Source organism: Terrapene carolina, unplaced genomic scaffold, assembly GCF_002925995.2.
Source record: "Terrapene carolina triunguis isolate 2854851 unplaced genomic scaffold, T_m_triunguis-2.0 Scaffold89, whole genome shotgun sequence".
NCBI classification, from domain to species: domain Eukaryota; kingdom Metazoa; phylum Chordata; order Testudines; family Emydidae; genus Terrapene; species Terrapene triunguis.
The window spans coordinates 27,316,155-27,329,381 of record NW_020664440.1 but is presented as its reverse complement, the minus strand read 5'-3'; the positions used below and the strand labels follow the sequence as shown (position 1 = coordinate 27,329,381).

At 47.9% G+C, this 13,227-nt stretch overlaps 1 protein-coding gene across 1 annotated transcript in view; it reads right to left on the bottom strand.

Annotated features, from left to right (window-relative positions):
- The window catches only part of FGD3 (FYVE, RhoGEF and PH domain containing 3), a 187,288-nt gene that overhangs the window by 58,111 nt on the left and 115,950 nt on the right, over window positions 1-13,227 (bottom strand). The window contains exon 5 of the mRNA XM_024223450.3: window positions 11,311-11,400. Coding sequence (XP_024079218.2) covers window positions 11,311-11,400 — 90 coding nt within the window. The remainder of the gene's footprint in view (window positions 1-11,310; window positions 11,401-13,227) is intronic.

Genomic DNA, 13,227 nt, shown 5'->3' with positions numbered 1-13,227 from the left:
AACGACAGCGGTCAACTCGCCGCCGTCCTCATGGCCAGATAAGTTGACCTAAGATATGCCGACTTCAGCTACACTATTCGTGTAGCTGAAGTTGCGTATCGTAGGTCGACCCCCCCCGCTAGTGTAGACCTGGGCTAAGGTTACAGGGCTGGAAGTAACAGAACATCTTACTGATATTAGGTTGGATATTAGGAAAAACTTTTTCACTAGGAGGGTGGTGAAGCACTGGAATGGGTTACCTAGGGAGGTGGTGGAATCTCCTTCCTTAGAGGTTTTTAAGGTCAGGCTTGACAAAGCCCTGGCTGGGATGATTTAGTTGGGGATTGGTCCTGCTTTGAGCAGGGGGTTGGACTAGATGACCTCCTGAGGTCCCTTCCAGCCCTGATATTCTATGATCTGGGTGATCCCCAAAACATTACAGTACTACAGACACTAGAGTCAACTTTTCTAAACAATTCTAACCTCTGACCATTTTAAACACACAAATGAAGTTAAAAACGGCAGTATGGTTGCACCAGTTTTACTTTTACCCCCAACATGAAGGAGGTAAATTAAAGAGTGTGGCTAGATGAAGAATCCAGAGACATAAAGGGCCTGATTCTGCTGAGCTGATGCAGGCCCAACTCCTACTGACAAAAGCCTGTCAGGGGTCACAAAGCTGTCATAGATTCCATCATATCTCAAAGCATTTTACTGTTCCCATGGTTTCCTTTGAGGATCTGTTCAGGAGAGTAACTGTGTGACAGTGTACCCCATAAGGCTTTATGGGGAGGTGTGCTTATAAATGTATGTATGACATAACTGGAATATGTTTTGTGCTGCCTGTGCCATGTAACATATCTCCGTAAAGGTTATGGTCTAGTATATCTATTCATCCTATTTGTACATATATATCATTTTCTACTTGAGGTTAAGAATATGGGCTGTATACTTGCTTGGTTTCTAAGTAAGCTTTGTGAGGCATTTGGTCAGTTTCTCTAGGAAGGAATTCACAAGGTTAAGTACCTGATCAGGAAGCACGTGGGGAACAATGCATCTTGGAATGCTCCAATCCACATAAAAAGTCTTCCTGGAGACATACAAGATACCATGTGGACAATGGCTTCGGCCTGTAAAGACTGAGTCATGCAGGGACATGTGACTTGCCCAGGTGACTCCAAAACTTCATCTTGGAGTTGGACTTTGCATAGGAGTGAGGAGGGGGGTCTCCACCCACAAGAGAAAGTTTATTTAAACCCGTGGGAGACCCCTCCATTTTGTCTTCAGCTGGCTAAAGAAGGAGCCTCTCCACCCCCCAGAATACTGGAAGGAAACTGGAACAAAGGACAGTAACTACAAGGGGTGTGAGTGATTGCTGGACCCAGGCTAAAAGGAGATTAGCCTGTAAAAGGGAGCATTCTGGAACTGGTGAGGATCTTATCTGTATTGTTTGATTAGACATAGATTTGCGCATTTTATTTTATTTTGCTTGGTGACTTACTTTGTTCTGTCTGTTACTACTTGGGACCACTTAAATCCTACTTTCTGTATTTAATAAAATCACTTTCTACTTAGTAATTAACTCAGAGTATGTATTAATACCTGGGGGAGCAAACAACTGTGCATATCTCTCTATCAGTGTTATAGAGGGCGAACAATTTATGAGTTTACCCTGCATAAGCTTTATACAGGGTAAAATGGATTTATTTGGGTTTAGACCCCATTGGGAGTTGGGCATCTGAGTGCTATAGACCAGCAAACTTCTGTGAGCTGTTTTCAGGTAAACTTGCAGCTTTGGGGCAAGCAATTCAGACCCTGGGTCTGTGTTGGAGCAGACGGGAGTGTCTGGCTCAGCAAGACAGGGTGCTGGAGTCCTGAGCTGGCAGGGAAAACAGGAATAGAAGTAGTCTTGGTACATTAGGTGGCAGCTCCCAAGGGGGTTTCTGTGATCCAACCTGTCACAGTGGCGTAGTCGAGCAGGATCTGTGCACAGCTGATTGCTTTGAGATACTGGTAGTGATTTTAAGTGAGTTTTAAGTGTGGTGGCTGGGGAACAGACAAAGTGGTTACTGGTTTGTTATTTTCTGTTTGTTTATTTCGGGCAAGGGAAGTAGAGACAGAAAAGGAAGCAAAATAAGTAAGAAGGAAGATCAGAAGAAACTAAAACTGCACAGGGTGCAAATTGCCCAGAAAAGCTGAACACTGGGCACTGTGAAAGTCTCTGTTAACTAAGGCCTGGTCTACACTAGGAGGTTATGTCGAATTTAGCAGCGTTAAACCGAATTAACCCTGCACCCGTCCACACAACGAAGCTATTTAGTTCGACATAGAGGTCTCTTTAAATCGATTTCTGTACTCCTCCCCGACGAGGGGAGTAGCGCTAAATTCGACATGGCCATGTCGAATTAGGGTAGGTGTGGATGGAATTCGACGCTAATAGCTCCGGGAGCTATCCCACAGTGTACCACTCTGTTGACGCTCTGGACAGCAGTCCGAGCTCGGATGCTCTGACCAGCCACACAGGAAATGCCCAGGGAAAATTTGAATTCCTTTTCCTGTCTGGCCAGTTTGAATCTCATTTCCTGTTTGGACATCGTGGAGAGCTCAGCAGCACTGGCAACGATGCAGAGCTCTCCAGCAGAGGTGACCACGCAATCGCAGAATAGAAAGAGGGCCCCAGCATGGACTGATCGGGAAGTCTTGGATCTGATCGCTGTGTGGGGCGATGAGTCCGTGCTTTCGGAGCTGCGATCGAAAAAACGGAATGCGAAGATCTACGAGAAGATCTCAAAAGCCATGACGGAGAGAGGATACAGCCGTGATGCAACGCAGTGCTGCGTGAAAATCAAGGACCTGAGACAAGGCTACCAGAAGACCAAAGCGGCAAACGGACGCTCCGGATCCCAGCCCCAGACATGCCGTTTCTACGAGGCACTGCATTCCATTCTAGGTGCGGCCGCCACCACTACCCCGCCACTGACCGTGGACTCTGACGATGGGGTATTGTCGATGGCCGCTTCATCGGAGATGTTCGCGGATGGGGAAGATGAGGAAGGAGATGAGGAGGACGAGGCAGTCGACAGCGCTTACAACGCTGATTTCCCCGACAGCCAGGATCTCTTCATCACCCTCACGGAGATCTCCTACCAATCCTCCCAAGGCGTTAACCGTGACCCTGAATCAGGGGAAGGATCAGTCGGTAAGTGTTTTAAACATGTAAACATTTATTTTGAACAGAACAGGAATGGAATATTAACAATGGGTTTTTCATGATTAGTTTGCCCTAGGCGGTTAACTTTTTAGTCCTTGCCAGTGCAACTACTGCAAAAGTATCTCAAAATGTCCGGTTTTTCATGATTAGTTTGCCCTAGGCACTCTACTTTTTAGTCCTTGCCAGTGCAGCTACTGGAAAATTATGTCAATATGTCCGGGGATAGAGCAGAAATCCTCCTGGGACATCTCCACGAAGCTCTCCTGGAGGTAATTTGAAAGCCTTTGCATCAGGTTCCTGGGGAGAGCGGCCTTATTGCGTCCTCCATGGTAGGAAACTTTTCCGCACCAGGCTATCAGCAAGTACTCCGGGATCAGTGCCTCGCACAGCATGGCCGCATACGACCCTGGTTTTTGCTGGCATTCACGCAGCATGCGGTCTTTCTCAGTGTCCGAAATCCTCATCAGAGTGATATCACTCATGGTGACCTGCTTTAAATTAGGGGAATGTTAGTATTGGGACTGATTGCCTGTTCCTTTACATAACTGTAACCGGCGGTTTACAGCCACGCAGTGGAGGCGGGACAGGGGCAGCATACAGGGATCTTTCCCGGGGACAGCCGCGAGGGGGGTGGGACAGGGGCAGAGTTCATGCTGGCCGGATTGCCGGCAGCAGGAACTGGCCAACGCTAGGGGCATTGCTTTGAACGTGAAAGGAGGGCACTGCTATAAATTAAGCTTTCAGCAGCCAAAAGTTACGGCTTACCATGTCCGCCTGCTACCCGAATTCCGCTGTCCTGCCCCGCTTGTGTGATCTGTACTCCAAGACCCCAGGCACTGAATGGGAAGGCCGAAAATTCAACCTTGTCCTGAGTGTGCATGTGATAGGTGCTGTGCATGGTCTTGTTCACAGAGAAAGACTATATTCATTGTTCACAAAAATGTATCTTTGTGAGGAATTCACTCCCTTTTTCCCATCCCACAGCTGCGAGTGTCTCCCAACCTACCCCGGCATCCCCCTCCCAGAGGCTGGCGCAGATTAGGCGCCGAAAAAGAAGGACACGGGACGAGATGTTCTCCGAACTTATGGGCTGCTCCCGAGCCGAGGCGGCACAGCAGACCCAGTGGAGGGAGAACATGTCGCAATACCAGCGATCACACAGCAAACGGGAGGACAGGTGGCGGCAGGAAGACCAGCAGGCGACTCAAACGCTGCTTGGACTAATGAGGGAGCAAACGGACACACTCCGGCGCCTTGTAGATGTTCTGCAGAACCGGAGGCAGGAGGACAGAGCCCCGCTGCAGTCTATCTCTAACCGCCCTCCCCCGCCACAAAGTCCCATCCCCCCCTCACCCAAAGTCCCAAGAAGGAGGGGCGGCAGGGGCCGTGAAAACAGTCACTCCACCCCTGCAGACTGCTCAAGTACCAGACGGCTCTCATTCCCAAAGTTTTGATAAGTCCTTTCCTTCACTCCAAAAGCACCTCACCCAAGCCCCCATCCCAGTGTCATCCCCTAACTGTGTAGTTGTTAATAAAAAATACGTTTCTTTTAATTACTGTTTCTGTCAGGTTTTTTCAGAGGACAGTGTGTTTGAAGGGGGGAAGGGGGTTGGTAATTGGACAGGACAGTCACCTTTACCAGGGTACAGACACGGGGGCAGGTTCAGCAGCAGGCCACACACACATTGCAGTCACTAGGCACCCTGGTCAGTCTGGGAGGTGGTTTTCATGTTCTGTGTGTGTGTGGGGGGCTATGTGAGTTTGTGGTGGGGGAGGGCGGTTACAGATCTTATGCAGCGGTCCTTATCCTGGATGACAGAGCCACGCAGCAGGGGATCTGTAACCGTCCTCCTCCGCCACAAAGTCACATAGCCCCCACACACAGAGTCCCGAACAGGAGGGGTGGCAGGCTCCGTTGAAACAACCAGTCCACCACTGCGAACCGCTCTAGGAACAGAAGCCTGTCATTCCTCAAGTTTAGAAGCGTCCTTTCCATCACTACACCGGCTCCCCACCACAGTCTCCGTCCCAGTTTCAACCCTTTGCCACGAAACCCTTAATAAAGAAAACGGTGTTAATGAACAAAGTTCCATTTATTTTATTTTTAAAGGTGTGTTGGAAGGGGGGAAACGGGGTGAAGGAGGTATGTAACTGGAGAGGATAGTCAACATTAACTGGGTAAAGAAACGGTGGCAGGTTCAGCTTCTCTTTAAACAAACTTAATAGTCACAGGTTACCCTGCTCACTGTGGAACCTAGCTTTCAAAGCCTCCCGGATGCACAGCGCGTCCCGCTGGGCTCTTCTAATCGCCCGGCTGTCTGGCTGGGCGTAATCAGCAGCCAGGCGATGTGCCTAACCTCCCACCCCGCCATAAATGTCTCCCCCTTGCTCTCACAGAGATTGTGGAGCACACAGCAAGCTGCAATAACAATGGGGATATTGGTTTCGCTGAGATCAGAGCGAGTCAGTAAGCTTCTCCATCTCCCCTTGAGACGTCCAAAAGCACACTCCACCACCATTCTGCACTTGCTCAGCCGGTAGTTGAAGAGTTCTTTTTCAGTGTCCAGGGCGCCTGTATAGGGCTTCATGAGCCAGGGCATTAGCGGGTAGGCTGGGTCCCCGAGGATCAGTATAGGCATCTCCACATCCCCAACAGTTATTTTGTGGTCCGGGAAGTAAATACTTTCCTGCAGCCGTCTAAACAGACCAGAGTTCCTGAAAACACGAGCGTCATGAACCTTGCCCGGCCATCCGACGTTGATGTTGGTAAAACGTCCCCTGTGGTCCACCAGTGCTTGCGGCACCATTGAAAAGTAGCCCTTTCTGTTAATGTACTGGCTGGCCTGGTGCTCCGGTCCCAGGATAGGGATGTGAGTTCCATCTATAGCCCCACCGCAGTTTGGAAATCCCATTGCGGCGAAGCCATCTATGATGACCTGTACGTTTCCCAGGGTCACTACCTTTGAGAGCTGTAGCTCAACGATTGCGTTGGCTACTTGCATCACAGCAACCCCCATGGTAGATTTGCCCACGCCAAATTGGTTCGCGACTGACCGGTAGCTGTCTGGCGTAGCAAGCTTCCAGAGGGCTATGGCCACTCGCTTCTGGACAGTCAGGGCTGCTCGCATCCAGGTGTCCTTGCGCTTCAGGGCAGGGGACAGCAACTCACAAAGTTCCAGGAAAGTTCCCTTACGCATGCGAAAGTTTCGCAGCCACTGTGATTCATCCCAGACCTGCAGCACTATGCGGTCCCACCAGTCCGTGCTTGTTTCCCGGGCCCAGAATCGCCGTTCCACAGCATCAACATGACCCATTGCCACCATGATATCCACGGCGCGGGGTCCCGTGCTTTGCGAGAGGTCTGTGCCACTCTCAGACTTAATGTCCTCACCGCGCTGCCGTAGCCTCCTCGCCCGATTTCTCAGCATCTGCCTCTGAAAAAGGTGGATGATAAGGTGCGAGGTGTTGACAACGGCCATAACTGCAGCGATGGTCGCAGCGGGCTCCATGCTCGCAGTGCTGTGGCGTCCGCGCTGTCACTCACCAGAAAAGTGCGCGAACTGATTGCCCGCCGGCGCTTTCAGGGAGGGAGGGCGGGAGTGACGGTTGAATGACGGCAGTTACCCAAAACCACCCTCGACACATTTTTTTCCCCAGCAGGCATTGGGGGCTCGACCCAGAATTCCAATGGGCAGCGAGGACTGCAGGAACTGTGGGATAGCTGCCCACAGCGCACCGCTTCCAATGTCGACACTTGCCCCGTTAGTGTGGACTCACAAAGTCGAATTACTGTTCTTAGTGTGGATACACACGTTCGACTTTGTAATATCGGTTCCACTAATTCGATTTAAGTAAAATCGAATTACTCTCGTAGTGTAGACATACCCTAAGAATCCCCTGAGCTGAGTGCATCTCAGTTTCAGTGAACTGCAGAGAGGTTGTGGCCCAGCACAAAAAAACAGGAAAATGAGTACTAGTGACGCTGCTAATAAACTAAAGCTGGCCAAACTGGAAGCAAAAGAGAAAGAAAATGAACATAAGAGACGGCTAGAACTAAGACAATTAGAAATTAGTGCTGTGGAGGCAGAAAATGCAAGGGAAGAGGCTGCCCACAAGAGGGCTATGGAGGCCCAGAGGGAGGCCCAGAGACACGAACTGGCTGTTATGGAGTTGAGGAGACAAACCCCTCCACCTGCTGGCTCCACTTTCCCAAAAATCCACAAATGGGAGCGACTATGTCCACAGTATGACGAGTCCAGAGATATCGCTGAGTATTTAATCACCTTTGAGAGACTGTGTACCCTCCCCATGCCATCCCTGAAGATCAGAAGATGACCACACTGATAGCAAAATTAACTGGCAGAGCTCTGGACATATTCAATAAGTAGCCTATTCATGATGCTTCAAACTATGGTAAATTTAAGGAACTGGTTTTGAAACAGTTTCAGGTTACACCTGAAACCTATAGGGTTAAATTCAGGAGTCTTAAGAGGGGATCTGGATTAAGTAATGTGGTTTACGCCAATGAAATGAGAGATTTGGTAGATAAATGGGTGCGGGGGAAAGGCATTACAAGCTTTGAAGGGATGTGTGATCTGGTTACTCAGGAACGCTTCCTGAATATGTGCAGTGATGAGGTAAAATAGTATGTGTGGGACAAAAAGGTAAATGCAGTGGGTGAATTAGCTGGGTATGCAGACTCTTAAGAGCAAGCACAAGCTGCAATCAAACACAAACCACTGGCAGAGGAGTATAAGGTTGGGGGAAAGCAGAATCACCGTTTTACCCCTGGGTCTGGGAAAAAAGAGGCTGGGCGGTCACCTCCCCATTCCCCTGGTACTCGTCCCAAATTTCCTGTGCAAGCAGAGGAGCCCAAGAGGTGCTATCATTGTAAGTCCACTGAGCACCTGAGGAATAAGTGTCCCTTGCTGAGTGGAAACAGGCAACAAGTAACACATGAAGCTGCGGCTTCTCAGAGCCAGGCTGTGGCCTCTTTCCACACAGGATTTGTAAAGCTTGCTTCCACACAACGAAGCAGTGAGCATATGCATGCTGTTAAAATTAATGGTGCAGTGCTTCTGGGATGAAGGGACATGGGTGCTGAGATTTCTGTGGTCAGGAGGGACCTAATCCAGGAGAAGGATTTGTTGCCAGGTAAAATGGCAGAATTAGAGCTGGTAGGGGGTTACAAAGTCCTTGCACCTTTAGCTAAAGTACACATGCAAACTCGGGATTTGCAGGCTGAACTAACTGTTGCAACGGTGGCACACAATTTTGCACCGTTTCTACTGGGGAATGATTTCTTTAATGTGGCAGAATCTGTCCCAGGGTTGGTTAGCAGTGAGAAGGAATCTTGTCCTAAAAGCCCGGGGAGGGAGGGGAAGAGGAGAGTCACATGGACGGCTGGGGGAATGGGAGGGTGTCTCTTAGATTCCTCTGCAGCAGTAAAGGATGCAGCTTGGGGGGCAGGGCTGGTTGTAGCCAGTTCCTATAGCCCCAGGGCTCAAGGGAAGTTCCAGAGGGAGGGGCTGGACGAAGCCAGCTCCTGTCCTGTAATCGTCTCCCCAGGGGAGGGGGATGTACCACCTTGTAGCAAGGAGGCCACCACAGCTGCTGACTGCCAGGAAGTTGCAGGTCAGCAGGGGGCAGGGCCTCCTTGTCCCGAAGGTGGAAGTTGGAGTCCTGGTGACCGCTGTGGTGGGAACAGGCCCCAAGAACTCTGTAGCTGGGTGCCAGCCCAACCCGAGTGAAAGGGGGGGGATTTTGCTGGCCAGTGAGGGGTCTGTCATAGCTGGTAGCTGTGAGCCCACAGCTGGAGCAGGGTCACCTTCCCTTTTGGAGGACACAAGAGTGTCGGACCCAGAGGGGAGCCCAGAGAGGGAAGCCCAGATGGAAGGTGAGGGAGGGCCAGAGTGTCCGCCCACCTTTTGTAGGGAGGGACTTTCCTAAGAGGAGGGTGAAAAGTCTGCATTTAAAATGCCAGCCCCCTCTCCTGTGGATCAGGTTTTAAGGGAAACCTGGGGGTCAGGTCTCCTGGAGGGGGGGTCCATCCAGCTGACCTGTTGGGAACAGAAAGTGGGGTGCCCAAAGGGGTCCAGAGCACCCCATTGAAAAATTTTGTTCTTGCTACATTTGTAAGAGATAAAACTCTCTCTCCAAGACGGTGGGGGGGGGGGGGGGGGGGGGGGGGTAGGAATCTCTGCATGGGTGGAACTTCACAAGGGAGTGGGGCCCAGCCCAGAGAGGGAGGGGACGAGGGCAGGCATGGTTGCAAATACACCCTTTCCTGGCCAAAGACCCAAACACATGCCTGAATTAGAAGCTTTCCCCAAAGAGGCAGAAGAATCTGCATCAGAGTGTCTACCAAAGGGCACAGAGAACTGGGAAAATGCAATAGACGCTAAACAAGTCAAATTGAGTGAACGAAGCCTGTCCACCATAGATTTGCTGTTAACCTTGTGTCTTTTGCTAATTTTTGTGTCTTTTGCTATGGGATAAAACAAAAGAATTCATACTAGTGGTAAACCCTTTAAAGATGTGGGACATACCTGATTTGTGGAAGAAACTGCTGTACATGCTAGGGATGGTAACAAGACAGCCCCACCAGCATGTTATTTTTCAGCCCATAACTGTAAAAAGCAGCAAAAGCATAACGGGCCCATGCTGCTGTGTAGAAGGGGAAACTGAAGCACACTGCCTCATGGCATTGGTGGCTAAATGCCAAGACACCTCCACTTTAACAGATATTACTGTCTGCATTCTGTTAGCAATACTACACCCCAACCTGTTTGCAAGCATCTGGGGACCAGGAACCCCAAAACGGGCTAGAACTCCTAGGAATGACATCATATGGTTTCAAGGTACTGAAAAGGAGTGTGACCAAAGACAAACAGAAATTTTACAGGTACTGCCTCCACCATGGACAGTGTCCAAGTCTCTGGCAGTAAGTTCAGGGGGAGGGTGTGACAGTGTACTCCATAAGGCTTTATGGGGGGGGATGCTTATAAATATATGTATGACATAACTGGAATATGTTTTGTGCTGCCTGTGCCATGTAACATATCTCCGTAAAGGTTATGGTCTAGTATATCTATTCATCCTATTTGTACACATATATCATTTTCTACTTGAGGTTAAGAATATGGGCTGTATACTTGCTTGGTTTCTAAGTAAGCTTTGTGAGGCATTTGGTCAGTTTCTCTAGGAAGGAATTCACAAGGTTAAGTACCTGATCCCTACAGTGCTGGTAGCTGAGTTCCTACTCCTTATGGCCTGTTTTAATGGTACTCAGCACAAATCACAGGATTTTTAAAAAAAATTAGGTGGTTGCTGTTTAGATCCCTTCTCCACCACCACTTTCTTCAACCATAGAATCATAGAATATCAGGGTTGGAAGGGACCTCAGGAGGTCTTCTAGTCCAACCCCCTGCTCAAAGCAGGACCAATCCCCAGACAGATTTTTACCCCAGTTCCCTAAATGGCCCCCTCAAGGATTGAACTCACAACCCTGGGTTTAGCAGGTCAATGCTCAAACCACTGAGCTATCCCTCCCCCCCTACATCTACTGTCTTGTCTCTAGTAAGCTGAACTCCTCCTTCCATCAGCAAAACCAGTTTTGGCTTTTGGCAGCCAGCTTCTCTACCATTTGCACTTAACCTACTTTGTGCACAGTCACTCTAATGGGGACCAAAGCATGCGCAATACCTGTAGGCTGAGTGTAAATGGTACAAGAGCTGTCGATCTGGAGCCTGAGCTGGAAATACCAGTCAGTTTAAGAATACTGGAAGCCAGAGAAAAAGGAAGTAGAAATGGAACTGTGGACTGGAGGATGGAGAGGAAGAAATGTTTTGCAGTGAGTAACCTATTAAGAAATGGCAAGATCATGACTGCATTTTAGTAACACTTTCTATGACTCATCCATGATTTTAAGGGGAAATTACCAAGCCAACTCTCAACCCTACCTATAATGTTTATCTAAATTTTACTTTTTCTTACTAATAATCTGATGTCACAGAAAAAGTCTTAAACTATGTACAAAGTAATCACAACATCCACATTTATCTGAAGAAATCTGTTTTGTGTATTGAATATGAAGCACAAGTTGATCAAAGCAGAATTACCTGGTCCAGTAGATGCAGTCTTTTAACATAAGCCTCTTCTGTATGAAGCAGTTCATTGGCAATGTTGAACAGCTTTTGCGGCTCTGTACACTGAAAAAAATATTACAAATGAAGTTATCCAAGAATTAATAGAAACCCTATTTTCATCAAACACTCTATTTCCCAAGACTCACTAATATTAATTCATCCCTGGTGTAGCTATTGAAATGAATTAAGTCATCCCTTGGGAGAAACTACCCCAGCATTTCTAATCAAAAGCTCTGTTTGCTGTTAGTGTATTTTCAAAGTTATTGTCTAAAACCTAATTAACATGTGATGGCTGGCTGTGATAGCACTTCAGTTCTCTATATTTTGCTACAAATGATAGAATACCCAAAACCAGAAAATCTTTAAATTCTGTTTTCAGGCCTTTACAAATATTAGCACACTAATCTGGTGACTAACATGCTAGACACCACTTTACCTGATGTCCATTTTTAAATTCACGAGCTAGGACTACAAACCAGAGTACACTACAGTATATTTCTAATGCCTGGTGTAGTTTTGAATGCATAAGGATGCAGCTTCCACTACCTCCCTTCAGAGGTTCTTCCACTTGCTATTAGGAAGTTCTCTCTGCTATTCAGGCTAAATTCACCTTGTCTTATTTTCATCCCATTATTCCTAGTGCTATTCCTTCTACTAAACTATTTTTCCCCAGTTCTGGTTTTTACATAATTCAATCACTTGACATTGACTATAACGTCCCCACTTCAGTCTTAGTTTAGCCTTAGATGTATATAAATTCAGTCCTTTCAGAACTTAAAGTTCATTGAGTCAGCATGTTGCAGACTGAAATACATTTATCCTCTTGACAAATTCTTTAACATCCATCAACAATTTGTAGTATCCAAGATTTTCAGGGCCGCCCGGGGGAGGGGGGCGGTGCAAGTGGGGCAAGTTACCCCCGGGCCCCGCAGGGGCCCTGCGAGCCCTGGCCAAGAATCCCTTTCCCTTTACTCAGCCGGCGGCAGTCCGGGTCTTCGGCGGCATTTCAGCGGCAGGTGGCCCTTCAGTCGCTCCAGGTCTTCGGCGGCGGGTCCTTCAGTGCTGTCGAAGACGCGGAGCGAGTGCAGGACCCGCTGCCGCCACCGCAAACTCGGAGCACCGCCTAGTGAGTACAAGCGCCGCTTTGCCCCAGGCCCCCTGAATCCTCTGGGCGGCCCTGAAGATTTTAAATGCAAACTGTATGCTTATGATCAAACAAATATCTCCTCTCTCTCTAGTGGTCCTATTAGAAAATATACAGGTTTTTAAATTGGCAGACGATTACCCTGTAAAGATAGGGAAACTTGAGAAGTTTCTGTACTAGCATCAGTATTTAGTATTAAAATGATTAAACTTTTAATAATCTGGAAAAATGGATGAGCAGAAAAAGGGCAAAATATGTACAGATAAATTATTTAGGTTAGTCAAGGTTAGAAGACTGAGAAACTCCAGAGACCTCAATGATTGGGCAATGGCACAGAGATGAGAAATTCAAGGGAATCTAACATATTTTGAAGGAAAATTCTGAACTGCTTATACAAAGTGCTGGATTCTAAATTAATTGTATCCACTGAAGGGAAAAACATGGATTTCACTGTGGGCAACTCAAGGAAAACATCTGCTCAATGTGCAGTGGTGATCAAAAAAGCAAAATAATGGGGTGATTACAAATGAGAGATAAAATAATACTGAAAATATTAGAATGTCATTAATATAAATGGATGGTATAGCCTTACAGAAAATACTTCATCCACTTCTGATCATCCCATCCCCAAAACACATAAAAAACAGAAGGGACCAGAGACAAGTGACAAAAATAATTAAAAGTATGAAAAGATTTCCGTTAGAGGAGATATGGAAAAGACTGGACTGTTTAGAGAGGAGATAAAT